Genomic DNA, 27,966 nt, shown 5'->3' on the forward strand with positions numbered 1-27,966 from the left:
GATTGGAAAGAAAAAAAATTGTTTTTTAATAATTAATTTATATAATTAATTTTAAAATATTACATTTAATAGATAACGGATTTAAAGTTTAGCATACATAATTTTTTTTTATTTTTAAATTGTGATTTATTTTATTAAAAAAACTACATATTATTTGGATTGGATGGTTCACTCATATGAATCAAATTCTAGACCTTAAAAAACATTAAGGGGAAAACAAAGGAAAAAAAAAAAGCAGATGTAACCATTTAAGTGAAAAAAGAAAAAAAAAAACAATGGTAATTTATTGAAAGGGCAGATAGTTATTATTAAAAGACGTGTGCAACTAGCCAAACACTGAAACCCGGAAAAAGCCCATTCTGAACCAAGCTCTTACGTGACCCGATCCAGTTTTAGGATTTTAATTTTACTAACACTACACAACAATCCGACCCGAAATATTATTTTCCTTTTCTCGGGTTCCGCTATTGCTTTCTTTGAGCTCAAGACAAGAAAACAAAGCTTTTTTTTTTTTTTTTTCTCTTTCTTTTTTCTGAATTCATATATAAGAAAAAAACCTCTTAATGCTTCAGCTTCGCTTTCTTTCGACTTTGTGGAGCTTAATCGGGATCGATGGCGGCGTTGCAATACCTAGAGTCTCTTCGAAATGAGCGTCCAGAGCTAGCCGACTGGTACAATTCTCTTGCAGATCTATATCAGAAGAAGCTCTGGCATCAGCTCACTCTCAAGCTTGAGCAATTCGTTGCTCTCACCGTCGTTCAGGTGTCTCTCTTTCTCTATATTCCATGTTGTTTGGTTTTAGGGTTAGTAGATCTCCATATTAGGGTTTTAAGATTTTAGGGTTAGGGTTTCTTTTAATGTAGTTGATTACTTTTTTTATTTCTTTTTGTCTTTAATTGAGTTTGAGGAGTTAGGGTTTTGTTGTAGAATTGGGATTCCATCTGGGGGATTTATTAGGGTTTTTAATAGGGTTTTTAACTCTGCTCTATCATTATCTTTTTCATTTTTATTTTGTTTTAAATTGAAAAGAAATAAATAAGATGTTCATTGCTTTGATGTTCAAAAACTCAAAGATGATTAAAGAAAGTAAGTTGGGTTTTGCCTTTTATTTATTTTTATTGTAATGTTTTTGGTCATAGAAGAGTGTTATGAAATAGCAACTGTTGTTAACTTGTGAAATTTGGTGAAAGAAATCTTCTGGTTTGCATGAGCTGCAATGCAGGGGGGAACTTAGCTAAAGCGTGTGAATTATGAAACATTAGGTTCTAAAGCTTTGGCATGTTTATTTTAGGACATAATTCTTTTCATAACTGTAAAATGGAAAGTGTTAGGACTAGGAGCGAACTATAAATGTTACATTCTTTTACCCCACTTGTTTTTGTACAGTAAATTTGGTTGCCTATTGTTCTCTTGGGTTATTCAGTGTATCTTTTTTGGTTAATAATTAGTCTGGAGTGTGGTTTAGTTAATGGTTTTCATTTTAGTAGAGTTGGCTTTATATTTGTTTGTATGGATTCATACATACATAAGTAAATATTTTAGCAAAAACTAAGTGTAGCCCATGCGCTAGATCTTGGCCAGGTCATCTTGCCTCCTATAATACTTGTTTCTCTTAAATACCAGGCTGGAGATGCACTGATACAGTTGTATCATAATTTTATCACTGACTTCGAGACCAAGATTAATCTTCTCAAGCTTGCACATTTTGCTGTTATAGTTTCTCGGCAGTACTCAGAGAAAGAAGCTGCTATTAGTTATCTTGATGGGGTGGTTGAAAAGCTTCAGGCTACTAGAGAGATGCGCATAGAAGAGCCAATTCTTTATATTAAGATGCAAATTGCCAAATTCAAGCTTGATCAGGGTGACCAAAAGGAGTGCAAGAAACTTCTTGAAGATGGAAAGAGTACTCTTGACAGTATGACTGACATAGATCCAACTGTATATGCTAGCTATTATTGGGTTTCATCTGAATACCATAAATTTCGCCAAGAATTTGCTGAGTTTTATAGAAGTGCTCTCCTTTATCTTGCATACGCATCAGTGGAGTCTCTCTCAGAATCTTTTAAGCTGGTATGGTTTTATAGGTTTATGCGTTTTCTGCCCCTTCAATTGTACTATCTTGTGATATTACATGGATGAATCGAGTTGCCAGGCATACACTTGATAATAAAACCTGCACAAAAATGGCATATGTCAGTTTGGAAGATAATGCTGATTGTGAGATGGGTGATATGCGTAGGTATTCTTTTTGCTATCTGGAAGGCTTAGGTCGTACTTCCTCTTACACCCCAGTCATAAAAAATAGATGGATAAATAAATAAACTAAATAAAGAAAGGTTAGTGCTTTTATTTGTTTGGCAGATTTGTTTATCCTTTGACTTCATTTTATATATATAGGATTTGGCATTTGATCTGTCCCTTTCTGCTCTTTTGGGAGATAACATCTACAACTTTGGAGAACTGCTTGCTCATCCTATTGTAAGAACATCTTTATCATGTTTATTAATTTCACTATATATTGGATCTGAATTATTTTTACAGGCAAAATAGTTTCATGCCATGACTATTGCTTATGCCCTCATTTGATTCAAATTATATTCATGATTGTTGTTGTTGTTTTTTTTTTTTTTTTTTTTTTTTAATTAGTGAGTTTAGCCTGTATAAATTAACTTTTAATGGCTGATACTGCAGGTTGCCTGATACAATAGTTCATTGAGGCATATTGCTGGTTTTTCTTGTAAAATCTGATTTTAGTTCTAATCTAGTTTGGGTTGTTAATAAAGCTTTTGTTAGATTAAGAAAGTAAATCATTATGGTGTCAGTGGAGAGCTCATCAAAGCTGTTGTGGAGATGATCAATGTAGTGCTTGATCAAGAAAATGTAGGAACACTAGGTAAGGGATGTAGATGAGTAATAACAAGGAGAATTGATTAACTTAATTGATTTACTCTGTAAACATGTTTCAACCTGAAAGTTGAAAGCTTCTAAGGGATCGAAACAATTCAATGCGTCATGACTTGAGAATAAAAGTAAATTTACTTATGCTACAAACAAAATGTTTGTTAGGTAGAGCAACCTTGCTGTCTATTAGTAAACAATCTGGTATCAGTGAATATCTTTGGTTTGATGTTGATTCAAATGTTAAAAAGCATAAGCAAACAGACAAGAAACATTTTTCTCTGTAATTATGTGCAATTGCTAGTACATAATATGTGCTTTTAATTGCACAAAAATAAGGCTAATAGGACAAGTATGAGATGTTCAGGTTAGATATATGTGGAGGTTCAAAGGTGACTAATTAATGATAGAATAGTGGCATCTGATAAAAGTTTCTTTTCATTTGGTATTTTCTTTTATGCTATTGCAGTTACATGCATTCATACTTATTTATCATTGCGGAGTGTTGATATGAAAGGTTACTCTAGTGTTAAAGGTTTTGTTCCTTCTGAATTTCTTTGCTTTAATGTTTTTACACCTGTTATGTTTGAGATGATGACATCCTTGACATCTTTTACAGATAAAGAGTCTTCTGGGGACCATGGTTGAGTGGCTTTACTATATCCTCCAAGCTTTCAACTCAGGGGATTTAGTTCGCTATCAAGAATTGTGTCGTGCGCACAATGCTGCATTGAGGGCTCAACCTGCCTTGGTTGAGAATGAGAAGAAGCTCTTGGAAAAAATTAATATTCTATGCTTAATGGAGATTATCTTCAGGTGTGTCTGTTTACTGAGTCCTCTAATGGATAAGTAATTTGCTGATATCTGTATGTGTAGTTAAAAATTAAACTACAATATGTTTCGATGCAGCCGCCCTTCCGAAGATCGAACTATCCCTTTAAAAGTTATTGCTGAGCGAACAAAACTGTCGATTGAGGATGTTGAGCATCTGCTCATGAAGAGCCTGTCTGTAAGTTAAAACATTCATCAGATTTATTTAGTCTTTTCTATTTTTGCACATGTTCCTTTTCCTTTGTCTACTTATATTTGTTTGTGACACCTTGGTGGGAAAGACTTGCACAATTCTTACATTTGTATAACCTTTATGCAAATCGCTACTACAGGTTCATCTGATTGAGGGCATAATTGATCAAGTTGAGGGAACAGTTCATGTCTCCTGGGTGCAGCCGAGAGTTTTAGGAATTCCGCAGATCAAATCCTTGCGTGACCGGTTGGATAACTGGGTGGGCAAAGTACACGCTGCTTGGTTGTCAATTGAGGCCGAAACACCTGATCTTGTTGCATCATGATTTTTTTCTCTAGTTCCTTTCTGCCCAGTGTAACAATTTCCTTATTTGAAAAAAAAAATAAAAAAAAAGGACATCACTTGATGAGCAATGAGGATAGAGACAAGTATTAATTCGTGTGGGCAGTAGAGCCAACTTTGCTTCCTTTAGAGAAATTGCTTGATCCTAAAATCGTTCTTCTGAAAGGAGCGGCTTTTGTACTGCTCACTTTTTGGCATTTGTTGGATCTACAATGGCGCAAGCATGCCTAAGGATGTAGTTAAATAGAAAACACGTTAAGGTGGTTCTTTAACGTTGTATTGGGAATTTTCATTAGAAACAATTAGATGTTCCCTTTTTTAAGTGGATGAAAGTGCATTTTCATTTCAGATAGATCTTTTACTCAATTATATCGTTTCGCTTGCAATGCACTGTCAAATACCGGTGATGACCAAAAGTGGATTCTTCAACTACTAAGATCTTGATTAATTTACCATTTACCTGTGAGATGAACCTTATGCAAAAATTACCAGCCTAGGGACGGTCAAACCATATGGTTAATATACTGGGTTTGACACGTAGTCCAGTTTCTGATATCCAGATTCTTGTATGAGAAACACAACCTTTAAAATCTCACCTGAATGCAATAATGCAATATAGGAGAAGCGGTGATGAATCATGCATGACAAAGAATCAAACCTGAAACGATATCATTAGATTGATATTTTGGAAAAAAAAAATTGCAACAGCTATCCTTATTTGATTGAGCAACAAGGCAAGGTACAAGGCTTCTACAACTTACTTTATGTTGGAAGAATACAACCAAATTTCCAATGCAAGTCATTCTTGCCTCACAAATGGTGAGGAGCTAACGTCTGTGCTGTAAAACGAATCTTCTGCTCCATAGTAGTTTTCGTCTTTCTCCTCTTCCCACTTGAGAACCTCCCTTATAAACTTAAATGCTTCATCAACTGTCAACCGGTGGTCCCTTGCCCTAGTTTGCCACACAAATAGTTTTTGTCCAGTAAGGGAAGCATAAAGATCCTTGAACTTCATTGCAACGTAAAAGTAAGCCTGCTGAGCCAGGGACTGATGGTTATGGAGAGGCCTCACTGGACTGAAATCATTGAACCATTCACAAATGCTTAAAGGCACCCGATTGACTTTGTCCTCAAAGAGATCATACTTGTTTAGTATCAACACAAAAGGGGTATCCTTAAAGCAAGGGTGCTTTATCATTGTTTCAAAGAGCTCCTTTGCCTGTATCATCTTATTTTGAAGTAGTGCTCCACTGCCACTACTCTCTGGTGCTATCGACATCTGATCATAATCACTAAGGGCCATGCAGAAGATTACTACACGCACGTCTTCAAACATTTCCACCCACTTGCATCCCTCATTCATCCCCTTTGCATTTACCCTTATAAGTTGATACCTGTAAAAGCAAAAATGGTAAATTAGCTTGATTCAAGATCAAGTCTCAAATGCCTTGGGGTTGAAATATGTAAGAGTGAATATTAGAAAAAGGAAAGTAATATGAGCATGCCGTAACCATTGGAGCCAACCAGAATCGTAATATTTTATCTGTGAATATATTGAACAATATAAATAAACAAAAGATTGTAAAGACTGATAGAGTACTGCAGCATCTGATACAATCGCTTGTGCTTACGGACCATTATAGGACACTTTTGAAAGCATTTTTCATCTCCTGCCCCCCCCCCCCCCCCCCCAAACCACCTTCATAACACGTATAAGGAAGTTTGTTAATCTTTCATATATGACAATAACAGAATGACAGGAAAGAATTACTTTGTCAGGGGCTGGGTCGGAGCTTCCAAATTGTCTGTGTAGGTTTCAGACATTGGACTATGATCATCGAGCGAAAACTCTATGAAAGCCAAACCATTCCCTTGGGTTACCCCTTCAGCATAAAGAATGTCACGATCAGAAGGTTCATATTCATTGCTTGAAACCTCAACAGCCTGAAGGAAACAAAAGCATATCAAATAGCCAGTCAAAATATTGCTGTGAATTTGAGTTCATTTTTTTTTTTGGGGAGTCCTCTTCGAGTTAAATAACTTGAAATATCGAAAGGCCAAGTAAAATTTGGCTAATGATTAAGCCAACATATCAAACATAAAATGTAAAATACGGGGCAACAAAGTCAACAAAAAGTATGATGACATACCCTGCTTAAGAAGTACTCCGCAACATCTGGAAGAAAGTGAAGCTCATCTTTTCTTCTATATGTATGCTGTATAGCAGGATCTCTCCACAACTCCTCAACTAAAGGAGCATACTCACGTGTTGCCGCAGGGAAAAATGCATCCAAATCTCCAGTGGCTATAATGTCCAGAAGCCAGTCAGAAAAATGCTTTAGCCTAGGGTTGATACAATAGACACACTGGTTGGTTTCACCAGAGTCGACCTCTCCACCTGAAACAAGATTAGAGTTTTGTTTAGATATTGGAAGAGTTGCAATGATGTTAAGCAATTCTTTTTTCATTTTTGCCATCTGTGAGAGACCTTAGAAGCACCATCATGTAAAAAACTTCAATAAAACACAAGCAAATAACACATTAAGAAGCTCTTTTCTCCTCCCCTCTCAGCTAATGAAAAACAGAACAAGGCAATATGCACATCAAAGAGATATATAGGCCATAAATATGTCTATTTGGAAGTAACGATTTCTACTTTGAAAGCTCAAGATTATGTTAAACTCAGAAGTTCTGATATTGGCAAACATTACCAGCTTCAGTGTTCACATAATTGGAACCTAATTCTCGTATTTGCGACGTTGCTTCCTCCTCAAACCGTTCCCGGCCATCCAGTAATATGCTAAGATATCTGTACATATTTCTCTGGATCATCAACTTGAGATCCTGCAGTTCTTCTGCAGAAAACCCATTCCCATACAAAAATTTTGCCTGTTCAATAAAGCATAGTGAACATTAGAAAAAGGGCATCAACTGCAATGAAAGACAGTAACAACTAGTTCTCTATGCAGAGTTTGGTAGATGACATAGCTCTAGAAGATGCTAGTATCTGAATTTTATACATAATCATGATGGGGAATTTGCTCCCATCTTGATCATCCATACACCATTAAGACTAATTGTTCCTAAACCAAAGAAAGCATGAAGGAAAAGGAGATTCAGAACGGTTGAGTTATATGATCCTCCCGTGAACATTCAGCCCACGTCATTGAAAGCATTGTTTAACTATATGTGAAGCCACTAATTCAAAGTTTCCATAGACTGCACATCCTTAATTATTCCTCATCTACTAATGGATTGGAATGGTAGGCAGTCTTCATGTTCATGCAAGATATCCTTGCCAACTTCGATCTAGGCAATAAACTTCTGAAGTGATTTTACTTTCATTTTCAATGCATCTTAATGCATTTGGCATGGCAACACACAGCAGAATTGTTGGACTAAAAAAGTCTATTAGCAACAAAGAAACTGCCAAACCTGCTTGAAGATGGTGCTTGTCCCAGAGCCTTGAAGCCCGAGTAGAAGAAGCTTCTGGATTCTCTTCTGCTCTAGATAATTTGGAACAGCAGAATAATTGCTAGGCTCCTCTCGTGCTCCTTGAGGTTGACCAAGGGGCACGGGCAAAGAGAATAAGGTACAGACAAAACGAGTTGATTTCTGTCTAGCAAATATCAAATCCATGTCACAACACATATAACACCCATGACAAAATCGAGGTTGTTGGAAGTTTACATACCTTCTCCCAGATGTTTCCTCTAATGTTATTTTGACCTTCTTCCTCATAACGACCGTCATCATAGACCCAAAAATGAGTGTCACGTGGACACTGCACATTTGCCAACTGAAAACATAAAAAAGGATGAATCAATGATTAGTTAATTTAATATGAAGATATGCATTTGATATAATAGTTATTCCCATTCACATTTTAATCAGATGCTGAGGCTAGACATATATTATGATGTCAAAATGAAAAGGCATAACACAGAAAAGTTAGGTCTTAAAGTGTTTCTTAAGAGGAATCTGCTACTTCCAAATGGTTATGATAAAGCACCAATAACAGAAATTATGTATTATTAATTTTTTGACATCCTGAATATTGATCTCTTGGTTGGGACTAGAGAAGGAAAAAAAACCCGTACCCGACGGGTTCCGAACCGACTTTTTAGGGTCGGTTTTTTCTTTTGAAAATCGGGTATTAGGTCGGGGTCGGGTCGGGTGGCATGAAAAAAAAGTCAGGATCGGGTTTTAGGCAAATCTGACTCTATCCGACCCAATATATATATAAATAAAATTTTTAATTATTTATTTAATTTTATAATTATTTATATATATTTATATATATATATAATTTTATATTTATATTAAAAATAATATTTTATTAATTTTGGGTCGGGTCGGGTTCGGCTATAAAAATAATTAAAAAAATATCGGGTCGGGTTCGGGTTTTGAATGTTTAAAGTCGGGTCAGGTTCGGGGCGAGCAAAAACCCGCCCCGCCCCGACCCATTGCCATCCCTAGTTGGGACAAGTAAAATGGAAAAATAACAAAAATTATGGAACAGAGAGAGTATGATACTGAAGCTCAAACAACTTTTTCTTGAAACCTTGACATGTTACATTCTAAGTACATGTTTATATAGCCTAACATAATACAGTGTATCATATCATAAAGGCTGGAAATCAACAGTACAACGCAACTGCCAAAAGTGTTTGGTACATAACCATAGTAACATGCACCGGGAAATTACAAAATGCATGTAATGGATGATTTGTCTTTTGCATGAGAGGCATTGAAAGCACACCAAAAAAGCACATGCCTATACCATGGATCAAATTCTAATGAAAGCAACAAGAAGCACCAATTATTTTATAAGTCATGTTTCTCAAACTACAGCTTGTTTCAAATTATGGGTGCCAGGACTAGGCAGTAACCACCAATCCATAAATGAACAAAAGTGCTTTGCTGAAAGCATGCTTAAAACACAATATGAGGACCTACAAGTGAGCTGCTGCTGCTCTTGAAGCAAAGAGTCAAAGACAATCTAACAAAGCATAGTAGCATACAGTAAAAAAAAAAAAAAGTAAGACTACCAAGAGTAAGCAGCTCCCTTGGAGTCCATATTTTACAGAAGCCCAAACAACTAATCCTATAACAGATGTCTCTAAGAAAGTATGAAATGGTAAGAAAACTTGGAATCAAAGAGAAAAGTATTCGATGATCAAGAACAATAAATAATAGATCCTGTGTTAGCTTTTATATATGTTACCTTTAGCACCCTCAATTCAAGTTTCGTAATTTCCCGGCCATTCATGTAGACTTCAGTATTGCCATTGCTTGCATCTGGATTAAGTTTCCCTGTGAAATTTAAGTTTGAACTGATAATCCTATCTGGTTTTTCTCCCTCCTGCAAAATCAATAAAAGCACGTCAAATCAAGTCCCCAAATTCTAGATGTTTCCTCTTCTTGTTCAATTACAAAGATAAGTGAAATATAAAATAGCATACCACAGATAGGAACTTACCTTTCCCCAGAGACCAGATTCCTTGTCATACCAATATCTACCAGGCTTCAACTTCCTTGGAGGTAAAGGGCATCCAAGTAACTCTGCCATCTCTTCTGGCTTCAGTGGATATCCATTTACAATTAGCTGCTCTGGTCGGAGCTGATTAGCAGAACATTCTTTCTCTGCTTTCATAATCTGCTTTACCTCCAAAGGAATGAGTAATCGGGACAAGAGCCTGGAATGTTTACCTAGTCTTGACCGCTTTGATTCATCAATTGGCTGGCTAATGCATGTAACACATTTCCGTCCTTCAGGCATTGAGCCCATTGCCCTAAGCACACAATTGCTGCAATACTTAGCATCACACACCAGGCATGATTCCTTGGTTTCCCATTTTCTCTTACCACAACGATAACAAACTCTTCTTTTCTTCTTCTTTTTTTCTTTTGAAACCCCAACATATTCAGGAAAAACTGGTTTATCCAAATCCACTTCTTTCCTCTCTGACCTTTCAACCGTATTAAATGTGACAACTGGCACTCTCTTTACTTCATTAACAACTTGTCTAGGAGGATTACTAGGAGGATTGTGAACTGAACCAGTAGAAGGTGAAGGAGAAGCTGAAGAAAAATCAGGGTTTTGCAACACAGACACTACTGATTCAGAGCTTGCTGAAACCCTTGGACTCTGAGTGGGCGGACTTGTGACACCAGCAATATAAGACACTAGCAAGGGGATCGGTTCAATCACTGGGGGACCAGTATTAGCAACTGACCTTTGGGACTCTGATAGTGGTTCTGCAGTAGGGATGGCATGTGAATTTACATCAAGAGGCTCAACTCTAGGTAGTTCATAAGCAACTGGAGGACCCATACACTCCATAGCTATAGAGCAATCAAGCTCTGATGAATCTTCAGGAAGAGAGGCGCCTGGTGGAAGCATCTTCCTGACCAATTCTTTCCAATTCTCACCCTCTTTTTGCTCCATTTCTTCCAATATAATACCAAAGTGCTATATGCCGGGCTAGAGGCTCGAGCTACAACTTCTCAAGTATCACCCATATCGATCAAACTATGCTCTTTAATATCCAGATATGAACTTGGATATCGCCAGGCTTTGTCAGAATAACATAAGAGACAACTAGCAAAGTTAGAATCACCTCAAATAACCTGGAAAGAAATCACCAGAACAGTGAAATCTTCGGGCCCTTTGTGATGCGTGCTTGACAATGAAACCAGAAATAGTCACCAAACAGCCAAAATTCAACATACAAATTGTCATCCTACGAAAGCCTTCAAGTTTGAAAGGATATGTTGGAAAAGATCAATCATTCGACCCAGATTAAATGAAATATAAGCAAATTCAATTGTTGAAAAGCAACGTATGGCATAATGGCATTGTTTTGAAAAATTCAATAGATATATAGCTGAACCACTCCCCCTTTAGGTAAGAAATAACTGAAAAAATTGGCAGTCAGACAACAAAAATAAAGTTGAAAATAAAGGAAAATCTATTTTTAAGTCAAAGCAAAGACTTTTACCTATATTTCCTACACCCATACAAGATTGTTATAAATGATAGTCAAATTGTAACACAGATTCATGTTTAAAATATACTTAAGAGTTATTTAACTTAGTTATTTTCAAACAAACTTTTAAAAAGTTAAGATTGAATTTATTTATAGTCAAACAATAGACATTTCAAGCGGAATATGAAATAATTCAGCATTTGGGGGCCTAGCAAGACTTTTCAGCTAAAGTAGCAAAATAAAAGAACCCTAAAACAACAAAATTAATCTGTCTACAGTAAAAAAATTTATCAGTCAAATGTTACTATGTTAGCTACAGAAGCTTCAAGACAGAGAAAAAGGCACTCATACCCGTCCAAACATTGAAAACCTCAGGTCAAACAAATATATTATACACCCCCCCCCCCCCCAAAAAAAAAAAAACCCAGGAGCTGAAAAATCAAGATTGATTAAAAAAGAAAGACTATGCAGCACAGAAAAATGGATCAAAACAAAAAGAATATGATAAAATTCCCTTTTTTGAGCTAAAATTGCCACTTTCTAAAGTGACAGGAGATAAAAGCAAAGGTAGAAAGAAAATAGGAAAGTCAAGAGAAAAAAGATACCTGACAGAAAAGGACAAAAATGAAAGTAAATCTCAGAGAACAAGAAGGCTGGCTTCAAAAATCTATAAGAAAGAAACTTAAGAAGAAGAAGCAGCAGAAGAAAACCAGTAAAGCTCTTTGCATTCTGAGCTCGTTCGAAGTTAGAAGCATTTCGTTTATGCTTTGAAGAACTCAAAAAGAAGAAAGCAATCTGAAATCCCAGATGGAAAAGTTAAAAGTCTTTAAAAGCCTCCCTGCCAAATGATTGTACACATCACCATTTATAGAGAGAGGAAGAAAGACAACTGTAGAGAGAGATGATGACAATGTGAAACATACAGACAAAGAGAGAAAAAATGTGGGCTCCACTTTCTTTTTTCTTTTATTTATTTGTTTATTTTCTTGCGCAGTAGGAGCAGTTGTAGTTTTTAAACTTTTTTATTTTTCTGTTTCGGTTGCATTGTAGACTGGGTGATTTTCACGCTCAGATCTTTGGCGCGTGCGGTGGAAATGATGTCGCACGACCAAGATATTTGTTTTTCCGCAGGCTGTTGGAGATACTCCTCTGCGCGTGAAAAGTGAGAATTGTGGATCACCTAAGGGCCAGATCATAGATCTATTCAGTGAACACTGGCTGTATCTATGGGCCACGTTTGGGCCTGCTGGGACTCTTGATCAGGCCATGCATTTTTTATTCATGCCATCTAATTGACATGATGTGATCTTTTATATAAGCCTTAATCTCATACTAAATTGGCTATAAATCATAGTTTCTTCCTATAAAGTTGTATAGTATATTTTTATTGCATTTCTAAGTTTCCCATAAGCATTCTTTTTTAAAAAATGCTTTGCATTAATTTATTCCATATATTATACTATGTTTCTTTTCCTTTTTATGTTAAAAAATATTTTGATTTTGATTTGATAATTTAGAATATGATATAGTGATATAACACGAATAAAAAATATAAATATGATACATTTTAAAATTTTAGTAAAAATCATATATAGATTTAACAAAAGAAAAAAATATTTTATATTTTCGTATCGATATGAATTGTTATATATAATTTTCGTGTAAACTATTATATAAATATATGAATTATCAATATTTTATATAATAAGAATATACAAATTATCGGATTTATTTTAATTTTCAACTTTTATTTATTTTTGATAAGTTGAAAAACCAAGATATTATATTGTAAGTATAATATATACTTTTCCCTTTTCTAAAAACTAAAAGAAAAAAATAGTAAATATTAATGTCGAAGATCATAGTTAATGGATCCAAAGTAGGGACATGAGAGAAGACAGTAATTAATGTCAAATGGGGACCATAGGAAAAAAAAAAAGGTGATCTGAAAGATGTAACCAACAAACAAGACACAATAAAAGAAGGCTTTTATGGGTGGAGCAGCTCAGTTGCATTTATCATTGGTTTGGCCCTTGGGACCTTATTTTTATTATCTTTTTTCTTTTCCATCTCGTGAAAACATGTCATTTCTTGACTCTGGTTTTGATCGCCAGTTTCGCCCAGTGATTTCATCATGGATATTGTTAGATAATATGCTTGTTTTGCAACTTTTTCTTCCTTTAAAGTACTGTTATAGATGACAGAACGAAATGTTTTTTTCACCTAAACTATTCCTTCTTTTATTCTTTGCCATTTTGAGTCAAACGCTCTCATTCTTCATGAAGTTGTTGGCTTTGGAGAATTCTACCATCTTCTAGTTTAGATGCTCGAAACATTTTAGCTTAAAATCATGGTTATATGGCCAGCTGTGGAGCCTCTGGCGGCCAATTATCTATGCTTAAATCACGTTGGACGAAACTCACGGGGAGTGATATCCTCCACAGGTGAATAGTTTAAGGACATTTTTGAAATATTTTGAGAGGATGGCCCATTGCTGCTTTTGCTTTCTTTGATACTTTTAGAAAGGTAAGTCTTTATTTTTAACATGCCAATTTTTATCTGATAAGATATATTCTCTTATGATTTGATTTAAAATCTCACCTTCTAGAATATTATATAGTATGTTCAGTTTTTTATTATTATTATTATCATCTTAACTTGACTATAGAAATAGAGAAAAAAAAAAGGACAAAGTTCTAAGTCCTTGCAATTCAGGACGGCAATATATTAGTCATTTCTGCTACCTACTAAGAGCACAAGAGCATGAACGCAGGCAGAGAATTCAGAAATCAGAATGTAAAAAGGGTCCCAGAAATGGAGGGATGTGGCTCAGCTCAGCTCAGCTCTTGGTACTACCACTCACTCCAGTCTGCTACTATACGGTCAAGACTCAACAGCGTCTATACTGCAAACCAACCAACGCCTTCTCTGCAACAACCTGATTCTCATTTACAATTTGATCATCATTTCATAGTTTGAACCACAAAGAAAATGATAAATGGGTTGGGGTTGGAAAAAGGTTTGATGGGTTCCTAGTCTTAAATTCTGGTAATAAATGGGCTTAAAGTCATGGCTTAGCATGTATGGGCTTTGAACACTAAATCCTAACTTTTGGAGTGTCCATGGATACCCTCCTTCACAAGCTCCTTCAACGTTGAAGATGAAATACTCAAACCAGCTTTAAACAAAGCTTTACAGAGACATAGAGGTAATAGAATGCTTTAACCTAAGGCTTCATATGTTCCCTGATAAACTGTTCCACTTGTGCCACTTTGCCGGTCAAACCAGAAGCATCAGCAACGCTAACCTTGTTTCTACACTGAGTGAATGCAAATGCTTCTCCAGGTACCCCCAGAGCGAAGTCGTTTGAAATATCAGCTGCAGATATTGCACTTCTTAATGCCCGCAGTTTATCACTATAAAAGGGTCAAAACAGACAAATTAAGTATAAATATGCAAAAGAGAACAAGCTCTGTATAAATTAAAGAGAATGCATATATACATGTTTTTATGCGAGTAGGACATCCTAAGTTTCTATCTATTAAAGGTTAATGTCTAGCACAAAACTGGAGTAGCTATTGCAGAGGGGTTTAAGAGAATCAGGGATATTGCCAAAGATAAATAAAGCAAACATAGAACATGTTGAGACAAACGAACTCTGGGCATACATTTTCTTTTCCAAGCTTTCTGATGAACTCCTTGGCATGCGCCATCACTTGTATCAGATTTGTTGCAACAGATGAGAACTGGAATTTTCTTCTTGACCACACTGGCCTTGGTCAAAATATCATACAGATACCTGTTGCACAGAAGCAATACAGTATCTAAATCCTCCGTGGTAATCAGAGAGTGGAAGGAAGAGACTTGCAAGTGTAGTATGGGCATTATCATAGCTTATTCCTACACTGCAATTAAACGGCTGTTTGGTAAGAACTCCAAGCCATCCACAACAAACACAATGCCAGCCGCCTGAGGCAAGAACTCATCCAGTTAGGGCTGCAGACGAGAATGCCCTGGAACATCAACAAGATGCACAGGCTTGATTTTGCTATTCCGTCAAGAACAGATAAAAAAAAGGAAGGGTCTGGAGTCCAACAATTTCAGACAATGATCCAAAAGTCGCTATTGGTGACTACAGAATGAAATAAGAGACTTAACCCATATGCATAGTAGGAAAATAGAAAGTGTAAACTATTCTCAAAAACCAAAGTTAAGATGAATTACCTTATTACATTCAGAATTTAGCACGAAAGTGCACTCATTTGGTTCCACGGATGTAACAGTAACCTGATGTGCTGAACCATCTCGAAGCTGGCAAGGAATCAAGTCAAGAAATTTATGACGACATCACATCACTAGGCATTTCAATTATGCTAAAACCCTAGCTCACCAGAATACATATCTCCTAGTATATTGCACATTTGGCAGCCATAACAGGACATCTTAGCTTACTTCGGTATAACATGCTACAGTAGAATTTAATATTTCAGCTTTTACGACTTTCAAAAGGAACAAAGCAAATAATAGCACTGCGTACCTGATACAAAAGAACAGTTTTTCCACTCCCACCAAGGCCAGTCAGTACAATGGTATTTAATTTTGTGCGTTTGAACAAGCGGACTGCGACACAAAGAGTATGAAAAAGATAAGTAAATATAACTTAACATCCCTTAAGCCATTGCAACCTAATACGATTACACTAGCATCTTAGCTCAACGGGAATTCATAAAATTAAAACCATGGTAAGGCACTTCAAGATAACATCTTGTAGCTTTATATTCAGTCTAAATATGTCTGATCAAGATGATAATCTCAAAGATATGCTTTAAGCAACTGACCAAACAAGCATTTTGTTCTGCAATTAATCTTTATAGCGAAATGAGGACTTCTTGGACAAAAGCAGGAGGGTAGATACGAGCAAGACAGCAATAGCAGCATAGAGTTGAAATGGGGGTATTTGATTCGAATACTCAATTACTTGATGCAACAACTGCTTCAATTGATTCTTCCACGGTTCCAATTGAATCTTCAACTGCTCTAATTGATCCTTCCGTTGTTCCATCCCTTCCATCGCCTGAATATCAAGTTATATAGCGTATCAAAACCTAGAAAAAGCAAAACCAGATTTAAAAATTAATTCTTTTTTTGAATCATGCATTTATGACGTACTAAGAAACAAGGAAGTTTGTTCTGCTCAAGGGTCCACCTTGGCACATTGTCTTTTCTTTTGACAAAAGCCAAGTATTTGAAAGCAAAGAGCCGATTCAAAGTTTAGCATTCAAAAGTTAGAATTTTTTGCGTTCTTTTCTCTTGTATTCTATTAGAAATTGAATGGAAGAGAAAAGGATAGAAATTTTTATAGTCAAAATTTTTGATTCAGTAGAATAAGCATTAGCCAAATTATGATTCAAAAAATTTTAAAGAGTTGACAAAGCGAACCCAAATCTCAAATGAGCCAAATTTTCGTTTAAGATCAAAGGAAAAGCCCAACTTTAACTGTCAACTCAGTTTTTATCCAAATGGAATTCAGATATCAGAGTAGTAAATAACGTACCTTTAACATATCTCTCTTCTCACAGAGCCGGAGAGTGAGAGAAGAAATGAGGAGAAGAGAAATCGAAGCACCAAATCTAACGGTTCAGAATCAAATCACCAAATCTAACGGTCAATAGGACTGAGCTAAAAAATGTGTTAAAAAACTTTTTTGTTCGAAAGTGTTAAAAAAGTTGATTGAGGAAGCAAAGACATTTAAGACATCAAAGAATTTCGACCTGAAACCTGAAAACTTTCTCTCCTCAATCACGTATATCTCTCTTCATTTTATTCTCTTATTTCATGTTTGAGAACCCTCCATATCTAGAAACTTGCAGTTTTAGAATTTATTTGAGTCCAAACGCGATCTGGTTGCTTATTTTCTTTTATGTTAATGGATCCTATTTGACAAAAAAGAATTGGATCTTTCATTCCTTTATCAGCTTCATCCTTTTTTTTTTTTTACTAGTTGTTGTTCATTCCATTTTTGTTTAACTAACAAGCATTTGAGCATTATTTTCTGGTTGGGTCTTTGCCCATGGTTTAATCATCTTTGTAGGGTGAGATTCATGGGAGGTGTTGGATATAGTTTCTTACCAAATGTACAATGAACTGTTCTATACTAATTCCATGTTATGTGCAGAAGTGTTGGATGTATTTTTTCACGTTATCTATTTCGTCATAGTTAAGGATGTTTTTGATCATATGAAAGTGGTTACTGTTGCTTACTTGTTTTGTTGATGACCCTTTTTCCTGCCAATTACAGGTATGCTTCTTATGCGGCATCTATTGTAAAGGAATCCTGAGAGAGATGCAGAAATTGGGTGAATTCAAGCTTCCCCACTTTTTCAACTACCCTCCATATTTCACGTATTCTTCTGCTCTCTTTTTCCTTTCAGTTTTTGCTTTATTCACTTTCTAGCAAAATTGTGAATACTTTATTATTCCTTATAGTTGCTCTTTTTAAGCAGTGAAGAGTGGTATAATTTTGATCTTCATGAAAAAAACTTGATCTTCATCGATGGAGGAAGCTGGATACTGTATTGCAAACTTATATTAAGTTGTATCTGTATATACTTAATATTTCTTCCTTTTTTCAACACCTTCCATTTCAATCTTATCTCTAGAACTTCATAGAAAATATTGTTCCTCACTTGTGCAGGTAAGTTGGATACTGATTTATAATAACTTGCTTCCACATACTTAATATTTCTTCAATTTCAACACCGTACAGAAGATGATGTGGAAGTGGAACTAAAGAGTTATCATCATCCTTGTTATTTTTTTTCTCCCTGATTGTTCATGAGCTTTTTAAGAATTGGGATTGATTTTTACATTTTCTGTAGTTTGCAGCCAGTGAGGGAGGCTCGTGAGAAACAGGTACAACTTTGGAAAGAACTGATTCTAGATTACTGCAGAACTCAGAAGATATTCGTAATTGGGCTCGAGGAAGAATTTCCGTTGTTCTCAAATTCTGTGATTGAACGTAAGACCTGTTTATCTAAGTTCTAGTTAAGTAATCTGATTAGATCTCTGAAACTGTATGGTGCATACAGCCAGTATGCTTATAGAATTAGTCTACTTGGTTTTCATGAATACTATAAGATATTTTTCTGTTTTGTAATTGGAGAATTGCCTTTACTTTCTTCAAGGCTTGTTATTTCTCTTTTTCTTTTTGGTCTGCTGCAGGCACTCTCAGTCACGAAGCCAGGGAAGCATTCCTCTCAGCTTTGGTTTCAGAAGGTCTCTGGTGGTTCTTCTGGTTGACTAATACAAAGAGTATGCTACAGCATCCTTAATTTCATTGGAAGCTCTTAAACTTTTGTTCTGATGCGACAGGACACGCTGAATGGTTGGATAAAGGACATAGGAAATGCCTAATCCTTTGGCACCGAATTCAAGATTGGGCTGAAATCATTTTGAATTTTGTGAGTTAATCTTGGTTCATTTGCTATTCTGGTAAAAACTGTTAATATTAGATGGTGTCTTCCAAATATTATATTCTAATATATTTGCGTATGTTATAAGGTGAAAGATAATGGCTTTGAACACAGTGTTATGACTGTTGAGGAAATACGTTCAGGGATAGAATCTCGAGGAACAGGTAAATATACATTTCCTTCGATACTTAGATGAACCGGATTAGTGAATCCTGCTACTTATATAATACGTGTTATTGGAGATGATTTTTTTTTCCTCTTTTTCCTTTTCCTTCAATAGTTTTAGGAGAGGAATCTGACTTGTGGTTTTTGTGGAGAGATGGAACTTCTATCAACTGCATGTTCCCTGGAAATCAAGCTTCCATGGAAAAGGAAAGAAAAATGTACTTAACATTATAGATGGTAATAGGATTTACATTGACAAGTTTGTTGGTATATTCATTCTATTTCTCATGCAAGGACAGTGGACAAACCTAAATAATATATGTCATTGATATTCAGCTGAACCTTCTTTTATGATTATCCCTCTCCATAATAAACCTTCTCCCAGCCATAAAGGAAAAAAGCATGTATCATAATCCATAGGCATCCATTCACACTTGACTTGGAGAAAATTGTGTCCTCAATATTATATGCTACTGATTTCAATTTCACTCTCTGCTTTACCACAGAGCTTCATGGGATAGACCGCATGATTCTAATGCGAGCTTTGAAATTACTGCAACAGAAGGGGAAGCTTGCAATTTTTAAGGGAACTTCAGCTGATGATGAAGGTGTGAAATTCTCTGTATAATGTTTTAACTAGTTGGCATTCAAAGGCAGCCTATTGAGTATGGCAGGCGAGGCAAGGCAACCTATTGATCATCACAACTTTAATCATAACCCAGCATTGTGTTGGTAACTGATATCTCGAAATGAAAAACAGAAGCAGTGAAATATGTTGAAAGCCAAACCTGATTGGAATGTTTTTTCAACTTTTACCCTGGAGCTATTATTGTTTCTTTTTTTTTTTTTTTTTTTCTGGACATTTTTTGTTCAAAATTGACAAGTTTAACGGGGCATTTGAACCATCAAGCTTTCAGTTCACTTTTTTAATAGCAGGAATAAGAAGGGGGTGGATTCTTGCAAGTAGTATCTGCTTAAAGCCTAAATTTGATCGTAAAATTGATAGGGTCCTCACCTGTTTGCCAAATTTTTAACTGAGTAAAACAATAAAAATTGACACATACTTTTATTTTTATATATGAAAAACAAGAAAAGGTATCCGCCAAAAGCCCATACACAAATATAACGGAACCTGTGACTGACGTTCCACTGACTCGATAAGGAAAGACACGAGACATCGAATATGCAATCATAAAGCCCTGAAAACATGGTGGCCGAAACCAGTATTAGGATATCTAATTCTCATCCCCAAACTAACCGCAACAGCCTCACTTTCTGCTACTCAAAACTTGCCAAAAACCCTACAGGCTACACACTTCCCTCTAAAATCTCTCTCCTTTCTTATTGTATTTACTCTCTATCCATTTCCTTGCCTGTTCCATTTGTAAACTAAAAACATGAGTAGACCCAGAAAGGAATGAAGTCCAGTTTTTGCTTGTCTGGCTCTGGTCCATAGGTATTATTTTTCTACTCTTTCTATCTTATCTAAACGACTGTATTTGAGAAAAAATTCGATTTTGATAGGAGTAAAAATCGTTGTTAAACTTGCTTATGGTTTTTTTTTTTTTGTTGGTTTCATATGTTGATATATCTCCTCCCCTCAGCTCTTCGTTGAAAAAAAAAAAAACTTTGCTTTTGATTTGATGTGAAGTTGGATATGCTTTCGGTTCGTTATCATTAGTCTAGCATTGAAGATTTTAGGCCAAGACTCAATTTTTTTTATTTAAACCACTTTGAATTATGTTGTTAAGCTGCCTAAAAATTTGGTTGGTTAGTTGTTGCCGGTATTCTTAACTGTCTACTTTTAGTTCTTGTGTCATGTTTTGTAGATTTTATTTATCATGGTATGCTTTATGCTTAATTTTGCAGGTACGGTGCTGAATGTCAAGTTTGGTCAATAGTAAATTTTAAAGGTTGACAGAGGCCATAGATGGAGATAGTTGAATCGATACTCAATATTCCAGTGCAAGATCCACCAGAGGAGGAGTTCTCTTCTGCTGATTTAACTTGGACAAAGTTTGGCACAGCTGAGCACAAGGATGATGTAGCACTTATTCCTTATGCTCGAGTAGATGAATTTATAATTGGAGAATGCTCGAATGTGGAATGGCCAACCCGATTTCATATTGAGAGGGGACGGAAGCAATCAAAGGGCAGTTTAAAGGAGTATAAAAGTGATGAATATTTGGAATATAGACTGTAAGTTTAAACCATGCTTAACAGTGTTTCCCATTTTGTGATCTTTTATTTTCCCTGCTCTCCGAGCATAAGAGTTCTTCTGTTTTGATTGATTCTATTGTTCTATGTAACACAAACCCTGATAGGTTTCGTTATATGAAAATTATTTTCTCATTAATATGAGTTCACCTGAGAATAAACATTTTGTTCTTATGTTTTCCCTTGTATATGTGAAGACATTGGTGTTCCTTTGGTCCTGAAAATTATGGGAAAGGTGGAGGTATATTACCTAGTCAAAAATATCGTCTAAACACTCGAAATTGGGCTGCTAGACCTCAATCCATGCGAGGATGCATATGCCATTTTGTAGTCAAACGTCTTTATGTTCGTCCATCACTTGCACTTATTATGTACAATGAGAGACGCCATATAAACAAGTCTGGTTTTGTTTGCCATGGGCCTCTTGACAAAGATGCCATTGGCCCTGGTGCCAAGAAAATTCCATATATTTCAAATGAGATTCAGCAACGAACAATGTCTACGATTTATCTGGGCATTCCTGAAGAAAACGTGCTAGAGAAACACATCGAGTGCATTCAACGATACTGTGGTTCAGATGCAACAGTTAGTACACTTGCTTCCCAATATGTCCACAAACTTGGGATGATCATTAAAAGATCTACCCACGAGTTAGATCTAGATGATCAAGCTAGCATCCGGATGTGGGTTGAGCACAATAAGAAAACTATATTTTTCTATCAGGACACTTCTGAGACCGATTCTTTCATTTTTGGGATTCAAACAGAATGGCGGTTGCAACAGATGGTTCGTTTTGGCCATTGCAGTCTCATTGCAGCTGATACAACATTTGGTGTTAAAAGACTCAAGTTAATAAACTGGTTGATTTGTGTTTGTTCAGAGCTTCAAGAAAGCTATTCAATTTGGTATTACATGATAATGTTTCTGAATGCAGTACCCTTTATGCACCCTTCTTGTCTTTGATTCTAGACAACATGCACTACCTGTTGTATGGGTCATTACCCGCAGTGTTGCAAAGCCAGATGTGGCTAAATGGATGAAAGTTTTGCTTGATCGAGCTCAGAGCATAGAGTTTGGATGGAAGGTCAATGGTTTTGTGATTGACGATGCAGCAATAGAGATTGATCCCATAATGCAGGATTTTTTTTCTTTAAAGTGTGGTTTGAACTGAGTGTATCACTTTCTTACTCCTGTTTTGTCTGTTTATCAGGGATACCTTTTGTTGTCCTATCCTATTTTCCCTTTGGTGTGTTCGTAAATCTTGGTTGAGGAATGTTGTTAAGAAATGTTCCAACATTGAGGTTCAGCGGGAAATTTTCAAGCATCTTGGTGAAGTAGTTTATGGCATTTGGGGAGGTGAAAACACTTAAGTTTCCTTGGACAAATTAATTCTGGATTTTGTTGATCAAACTGCCTTCATGGAGTATTTCAAATCCTCTTGGGTGCCTAAGATTGGTTAGATCTCTATCACTATTACACATGCACAAATATTCAAATGGCCTGAAGGTTTCCATGTCTAATACTGATGTTGTTTATTTCTGTTTGACAGAAATGTGGCTTTCAACAATGAAAACTCTTCCACTTGCAAGCCAGGAGGCATCCGGTGCCAGAGAAGCCTACCATGTGAAGCTGAAAATGAAATTGTTTGATGATTAACATCTTGGTGCACTTCAGAGAGTTGACTGGTTAGTGCACAAGCTGACAACTGAGTTGCATTCAGCATATTGGCCTGAACGGTATGCAGATGAAAGTGATTCTTTTCTAAATGTTAAGGAGGAATACATTGAATCTACATCTTGGCACCGAGCACTGCAAATTCCTGATTCTTCTGTTACCTTAGATGATAAGGGCCACCTATTTGCAAAGGTAACAAGTCAGAAAGACAGCAGCATAAGACACTTAGTACGGAACCCTGGATCAGACTTTGCTTTCTGTGACTGTGCATGATCAATGCAAGGAAATTTTTGCAAGCACGTCATCAAGGTCAATATGATCTGTGAAAATGATGAAAGCTACAAACCATCCATGTCTTTTCGGTCATTCAGAGAGATAATAATGGATCTTTGGAAGAAACCAATGGATGACTCAATTGCATTAGATGAGTCAGTTGCCTGGACCCATCAGATGCTTGATCAAATCAAACAACTTGTTGAACTGAATAGTTCAAATGATATTGGCATTGTGGTAAATAATATGCCATTGAAATGGGTTTCTAAGAAGGGCAGAACATTTGTTGGTATACCAGCTTCCCTTCCAGCTCTTCCATCTGGTTCCAAGAGCATCACAAAGAATCTGCAGAAGAAGTATGAAAACGGAAAAGATTATCAAGATTAAAATGATCATCAAAGTTGTTTATATGTCCTCATTTAGCTAACTTCATAATCTATGGCATTGGACCTCTATTTGAAAATTTTGTTCATTTCCATGTTGGGGCTTGAAGCATATGAGAAGCCAAGCTATTTTTTATATAGAATGAGTGCACTTTGCAACCTCCAAACGGGGATTTTGATGGACAATATATCCATCTAGCTGCACTGCAACACATTCACTTTATAGGAGACTTACCAGATGTGTCAACATATTCATGTTCCTTCCAACGTTCATTTCAGGAGAAATTTGGAGGCCAACATCTTCAAAAAGAAGGTGTCTATCTATGCTATTGAGGTTTGCTTCAGAATTAGGAAATTCAAGTTTTTCCCTTGTTAATCTAGTCATTCCTTGAGCTGTATATCATTTTGTATATTGTCTTTCCTTTTTCAGGTCCTTCAGTTACATATTTGGTCAGGGAAAAGAGAACATGGCATAAGGCACCTTGCGAATGGATGGATGACCGACTACTTTTATTGATAGACAATCGCAAAATCATGTATAGACTGTTGACATTTGAATTCGAGCTGCACAGAGATTATATTACAAGATAACTGTTTGATGAAAAAATATTATAGTTATACCTCTATTAAATATAATAAAATTATAGAGTATTCTATAATAAAGATTATACATGATCATTGTTTTTCTTGCCCTGCGAACTCGATTATGATTGAATTTGTTCTAGCTATAGGTAAATGAAATGACTGTTTAAAAGCATATTTATAGATTGGATTACTGACGCTGATTAAATCTGAGCTATGATCCTTTTCTATCGCGTGTCATACACAGTCAATTCATCAAGTACTTTTTTTAAAAAAAATTTTTTCAAAACATTTAGAGAGATGCCGATATTGTTTTCAAGATATCAGTCACGCGGAGATTGTGAACCAAAAAAAAAAAAGAAAAAAACTTTTGCCTCATATGCATGTTTGTTAACATTGATGCAAGCACTTGAGAGATTACAGTAACATTTTTTTTGTAACCGAAGAAATTTTTCCAAGTTAAAATATAATGAATGTATTTTTGGAGTTATGGGAACCCAGCTGCCCCCACTGCTGCCCTCACGGTGAATCCCTCTCAATAAGTGGTCCAGATGGATGTAAAACAGAAACATTTGCATCAAGAAGCATACAGTAGCTCTCTTCAGCGCAACAGAGAGCTTACATAGGTCTTTGCCGCCAAATGTCTCTGATAGCGCACACTGGATCCTTCTTTCATGTCAATGCCAATTTGGGTATGTGGGATATCATTTATAGGTACTTAAGCATGCCACGACCCTCAACACTAAGTTTCGTTGCCTGCAACTGCTTCTTTTTTGGTGCTTTCAAGTGCTGCAACTTCTTATTCATCTGCCATGAAAAAGTTGACATTTGATTCAGAAAATATAGAGAAGTTAGGAATGCTTGTTGCCAGATCAGTCTGTAACACCATGAAATAAACTTGAGGAGGCATTAGGAATGGTACAATGTTTGGGGTTCCGACAGCTAAAGGAACAATAACTATAACCCCTTTGGTTTCGTTAACCAAGTAACTTTTTCGGAACAATATAACCAACAGAATTTAATACTAACGATAAACCTTTAAACGACGCTGATCTTGTACAACTTGTTTTGCACGAGCTCTAATTTCATCTGGATCAATCTTAGACTGGGGACGCACGACAAAATCCATTGGTGTTGCTTCTGGCCTTGAAGCATGCAGCCTTGAAGAAGATTCTGACCTTGAAGCATTTTGACCTGATGATGATAGACTAGACTTGTGGTCCCTATAATTTTATAACCAACAATTAAGCTAAAGGGCATATAGAATCAGAATAATGATGTAAAAACCAAGCCTTATGTCAGATGTTACCGAGAAATATCCAAATCAAAATCACCATCTCTAGATTCCATTGATGCAGCTCTATTTGCAGGCCTACAAAAGAATTTTAAAAATTAACAAGAAACTCAATATGAAAATGTAGCCAAGAGTCATGTGGTTTGTTGAAAGAGTGCTAGATTCTTAATTCCAATAGCTAGAATTTGGTTCCTGGCAACCTCAATTATCAAAAACTAAACAAAATGTGTGCATAAATAACAAAATTGCATATTGTGCGTAAAATTGACTAAAAAGGGTACCTTTTCATAGATGGCCTTCGCAAGGGAGCCCTATCATCATCAACATTTCTCATGTCCTCAAACCTTGTGCTCTAATTAAAGATTGGTCGACTCTGCATTATGTCCAAAAATATATAAGAGTTAATACAACTGCACAGAGAAGAATTCCATGGCTATACATAAAAAATCTTAGAAATGGAAACTTGATAAACAAAACTTGATGAAAAAAGGCTTAAGTTTTTACTGAAATTACAAGCACTAAAATTTCAGCAATCAAAACTCTACTCCTATAGGCAACATACTAATGCCTAAAAAAATAAAACATAAAGCCCGCAAGGCATGACTGTTGCTGATATAGATCCAAAGAAGATAGGAAAGCAATAGGGGAAAATTTTATCATACAATAGAACAGGAGCTTAAACCAGAACATTACCCATTTATCAACCAAATCCTTAGCAAGTTTCCCGTTGGAAGTGGTTTCCTCATCAGATTTTGATAAAAACATAATGACCTGATCATAAAATTTGAGGGGAAAAAGCATCAAAAACCAATCCAAGATGCTTCAAAATATAAAGCTGAATATGAGTGTTGCTGTAAGGTGGTTCCTAACCTTTCCAAGACCACTTCTCTTTAGCTGCTCCCTTCTATCATGCTGCTCTAGATAAATTGGAAACTGCATGAAAAAAACAACATTTCAGTTTTTTGAAAGAATGTTAGGGAAATAACCATTACTACAAAGGCCAGAATAGAAAGAAGGCCAGTTTATACATCAGTCAAAATCTTCAAAATAGCTGCACAGATATTTATATTTGGTAAGCTTCCATCAGGAAGGGGTTCGAGCCAATTTTTCAATAAGGTTAACACTCCATGATCTAAGAATTCTGGTTGAAGCTGCTTCCTGCATAAAGAGTAATTTAAAAGAAGATGAGAATGCTCATTTCTAGATAAATACAAGCAAGTCATATTAACTTGGTAAACAGCTTACTTTGAGAGAACCTCAGTAAGAAGTGGCAACTTCTTGAGTTTATTTATAGCAGGCTTCCCTTGTCTATTAAGCTCAGCATCTTCTTCAGCAGTAACCTCAAGCTCAGCCATGACACTCTCAACTAGCAATGCAATTTCTGCAGGACTTTCGTCATTCTTCTTCCTTTTTTTACCCATCTTAAATAACTCCTTAATCTCGGGATCCTCATCATCTTCCTCTGCCTAAAAGATCATAAAAGTGAACCAGAAAACTATAAAAAAAAAAAGAAAAAACTCTTCATATCACATTTTAAACAACCAAAGAATTTGTATTTCTAAGTACATAAATCTATAAATAGCATAGAAACCCAGTTTCCTAAAACTCTTTATCAACATGAAGACAAACATACATGAAAGCCATAAAAAGATGGTTGCCAACCTGAGGAGCAGCACCAGGCGATCTTGCTTCATTGTCACTCCCATATCTGTCAGCAGGGTCAACACCACTGTCATCTATGAAGTCATCATCATCCACAGTCCTAACACCCTCTTGATCATTCTATTCCAGAGCAGACATTTGATTACATAAACAAACTTACTCTAGCAAGCCACTTCCTACATAATCAAATAGAAACATAGAGAAGAGAAACAGAATCAATGATCAGTAAACAAAGACAACAAGTTTATCACTTGTTAACCACGAATTCAATCAAACAGCCATCAATAATTTAATTACCAAAAAATAAAGAAAGAAAAAGAAAATACCTCAGGATTAATCCACTCCCATATCTCATTCACTTCCTCTGACTTCCCCAGCTTTGTAACAGTCCCTTTCTCACTACCACCGCCATACCTGTTCTCCTTGTGCCTCTTCTCCGTCTTCTTCATCTTCCTCGCATCCGACTCCGACCCTTCCCTCCCAAAGTTGGTCTCTTCATCTTCTTCTAGCAACTCAGGGGCATCAATCCTCTCTTTTCCCATAGAGCCTCCTTTCTTTACCAGCCTTTTTCTCGGCTTCCCAACCTTATCGGTATCGTAAACCGGCGTCTGCGAGCGTTCTCGTTGGCCCCAATCTTCCACGTCATCCTCCACGTTATCAAGAAGGTCTTGTCGCGGCTCCGGCGAACCGGAGTCCGATTAAATGTCGTCATAGTCCATAATCGGCTCTCCTTCCTCATCGCGATAACTATAAGAGACCCAAAAGATACAATCACCATAAACAGACCGTAGTTTTAAAAAAGTCTTTCGATCAAAAATTAAAACCTAAATTCAAAAAAAAAAAGAGAGGGAAAGAAATGGTTACGAATCCATGGCGACGGCGAACAATAACGGCCACAAAAATGAAATTTTTTCTAAGTTTCAGTTTAGGGGAGACTGACTAATAAGCTGAGCTGGGCCCGCCAAGTCGGTCCATGGAATCCGGCCCC

General features: G+C 36.2%; 3 protein-coding genes and 3 pseudogenes across 12 annotated transcripts; 3 read left to right on the top strand and 3 right to left on the bottom strand.

Annotated features, from left to right (window-relative positions):
- Positions 1 to 434: 434 nt before the first annotated feature.
- Positions 435 to 4,612, top strand: LOC111275865 (26S proteasome non-ATPase regulatory subunit 13 homolog A-like). 2 transcript variants are annotated; one of them, XM_022861448.2, is made up of 6 exons: positions 435 to 762; positions 1,624 to 2,070; positions 2,398 to 2,478; positions 3,518 to 3,714; positions 3,808 to 3,907; positions 4,062 to 4,612. In XM_022861448.2, the coding sequence occupies exons 1-6, from the start codon at positions 613 to 615 to the stop codon at positions 4,245 to 4,247; spliced, it is 1,161 nt and encodes a 386-aa protein (XP_022717183.1). In that variant the 5' UTR covers positions 435 to 612; the 3' UTR covers positions 4,248 to 4,612. The 2 variants fall into 2 exon arrangements, with proteins under 2 accessions (XP_022717183.1, XP_022717191.1); XM_022861456.2 differs by lacking the exon at positions 2,398 to 2,478 and having other exon boundaries at positions 445 to 762.
- Positions 4,613 to 4,918: 306 nt separating this feature from the next.
- LOC111275829 (extra-large guanine nucleotide-binding protein 3-like) lies at positions 4,919 to 12,096 on the bottom strand. 4 transcript variants are annotated; one of them, XM_022861417.2, is made up of 9 exons: positions 11,862 to 12,096; positions 9,747 to 10,842; positions 9,492 to 9,629; positions 7,959 to 8,063; positions 7,700 to 7,879; positions 6,976 to 7,153; positions 6,415 to 6,662; positions 6,036 to 6,208; positions 4,919 to 5,658 (listed from the first exon to the last, which is right to left on the bottom strand). In XM_022861417.2, exons 2-9 carry the CDS (start codon positions 10,713 to 10,715, stop codon positions 5,064 to 5,066), a joined length of 2,586 nt encoding a protein of 861 aa, XP_022717152.1. In that variant the 5' UTR covers positions 10,716 to 10,842; positions 11,862 to 12,096; the 3' UTR covers positions 4,919 to 5,063. The 4 variants fall into 4 exon arrangements, with proteins under 4 accessions (XP_022717152.1, XP_022717161.1, XP_022717110.1 ...); XM_022861426.2 differs by having other exon boundaries at positions 9,747 to 10,897; XM_022861375.2 differs by having other exon boundaries at positions 9,747 to 11,020.
- A 1,845-nt stretch (positions 12,097 to 13,941) lies between these two features.
- On the bottom strand, positions 13,942 to 16,434 carry LOC111286189 (uncharacterized; annotated as a pseudogene). The gene is made up of 6 exons (XR_016329002.1): positions 16,153 to 16,434; positions 15,794 to 15,879; positions 15,449 to 15,567; positions 15,161 to 15,304; positions 14,925 to 15,055; positions 13,942 to 14,672 (listed from the first exon to the last, which is right to left on the bottom strand). The product of XR_016329002.1 is annotated as an uncharacterized LOC111286189 (transcript).
- Positions 16,435 to 16,832: 398 nt separating this feature from the next.
- Positions 16,833 to 19,802, top strand: LOC111286197 (vacuolar protein sorting-associated protein 25-like). Of its 3 annotated transcripts, none has more exons than XM_022876048.2 (8): positions 16,833 to 17,059; positions 17,555 to 17,658; positions 18,135 to 18,274; positions 18,478 to 18,531; positions 18,628 to 18,716; positions 18,817 to 18,892; positions 19,009 to 19,130; positions 19,400 to 19,715. In XM_022876048.2, exons 2-7 carry the CDS (start codon positions 17,600 to 17,602, stop codon positions 19,125 to 19,127), a joined length of 537 nt encoding a protein of 178 aa, XP_022731783.1. In that variant the 5' UTR covers positions 16,833 to 17,059; positions 17,555 to 17,599; the 3' UTR covers positions 19,128 to 19,130; positions 19,400 to 19,715. The 3 variants fall into 3 exon arrangements, with proteins under 3 accessions (XP_022731783.1, XP_022731791.1, XP_022731773.1); XM_022876056.2 differs by having other exon boundaries at positions 16,835 to 17,059; positions 19,046 to 19,130; XM_022876038.2 differs by lacking the exon at positions 19,009 to 19,130 and having other exon boundaries at positions 16,859 to 17,059; positions 19,400 to 19,802.
- A 129-nt stretch (positions 19,803 to 19,931) lies between these two features.
- Positions 19,932 to 24,152, top strand: LOC111286209 (uncharacterized; annotated as a pseudogene). Its single transcript, XR_016329001.1, has 7 exons — positions 19,932 to 20,349; positions 20,763 to 21,092; positions 21,308 to 21,980; positions 22,045 to 22,265; positions 22,321 to 22,565; positions 22,660 to 23,753; positions 23,871 to 24,152. The product of XR_016329001.1 is annotated as an uncharacterized LOC111286209 (transcript).
- A 225-nt stretch (positions 24,153 to 24,377) lies between these two features.
- On the bottom strand, positions 24,378 to 27,887 carry LOC111275877 (protein IWS1 homolog 1-like; annotated as a pseudogene). Its single transcript, XR_016329003.1, has 10 exons — positions 27,305 to 27,887; positions 26,979 to 27,098; positions 26,562 to 26,782; positions 26,345 to 26,474; positions 26,187 to 26,249; positions 26,010 to 26,087; positions 25,598 to 25,689; positions 25,332 to 25,394; positions 25,059 to 25,245; positions 24,378 to 24,829 (listed from the first exon to the last, which is right to left on the bottom strand). The product of XR_016329003.1 is annotated as a protein IWS1 homolog 1-like (transcript).
- Between the last annotated feature and the right edge of the window lie 79 nt (positions 27,888 to 27,966).

Source organism: Durio zibethinus, chromosome 17 (genome assembly GCF_047325235.1).
Source record: "Durio zibethinus cultivar Kanyao isolate XHJ-2024 chromosome 17, ASM4732523v1, whole genome shotgun sequence".
NCBI lineage: Eukaryota > Viridiplantae > Streptophyta > Magnoliopsida > Malvales > Malvaceae > Durio > Durio zibethinus.

Coding starts and splice junctions, on each gene's coding strand:
- LOC111275865 (XM_022861448.2), top strand. CDS start 613: ATGGCGGCGTTGCAATACCTAGAGTCTCTTCGAAATGAGCGTCCAGAG. Junction 2,071..2,397: donor TCTCAGAATCTTTTAAGCTG/GTATGGTTTTAT, acceptor TTATATATATAG/GATTTGGCATTTGATCTGTC. Junction 3,715..3,807: donor TTAATGGAGATTATCTTCAG/GTGTGTCTGTTT, acceptor GTTTCGATGCAG/CCGCCCTTCCGAAGATCGAA.
- LOC111275829 (XM_022861417.2), bottom strand. CDS start 10,715: ATGGAGCAAAAAGAGGGTGAGAATTGGAAAGAATTGGTCAGGAAGATG. Junction 7,154..7,699: donor CAAGCACCATCTTCAAGCAG/GTTTGGCAGTTT, acceptor TTTATTGAACAG/GCAAAATTTTTGTATGGGAA. Junction 6,209..6,414: donor CGGAGTACTTCTTAAGCAGG/GTATGTCATCAT, acceptor TGTTTCCTTCAG/GCTGTTGAGGTTTCAAGCAA.
- LOC111286197 (XM_022876038.2), top strand. CDS start 17,600: ATGCAGAAATTGGGTGAATTCAAGCTTCCCCACTTTTTCAACTACCCT. Junction 18,275..18,477: donor CTCAAATTCTGTGATTGAAC/GTAAGACCTGTT, acceptor GGTCTGCTGCAG/GCACTCTCAGTCACGAAGCC. Junction 18,893..19,399: donor GATAGAATCTCGAGGAACAG/GTAAATATACAT, acceptor GCTTTACCACAG/AGCTTCATGGGATAGACCGC.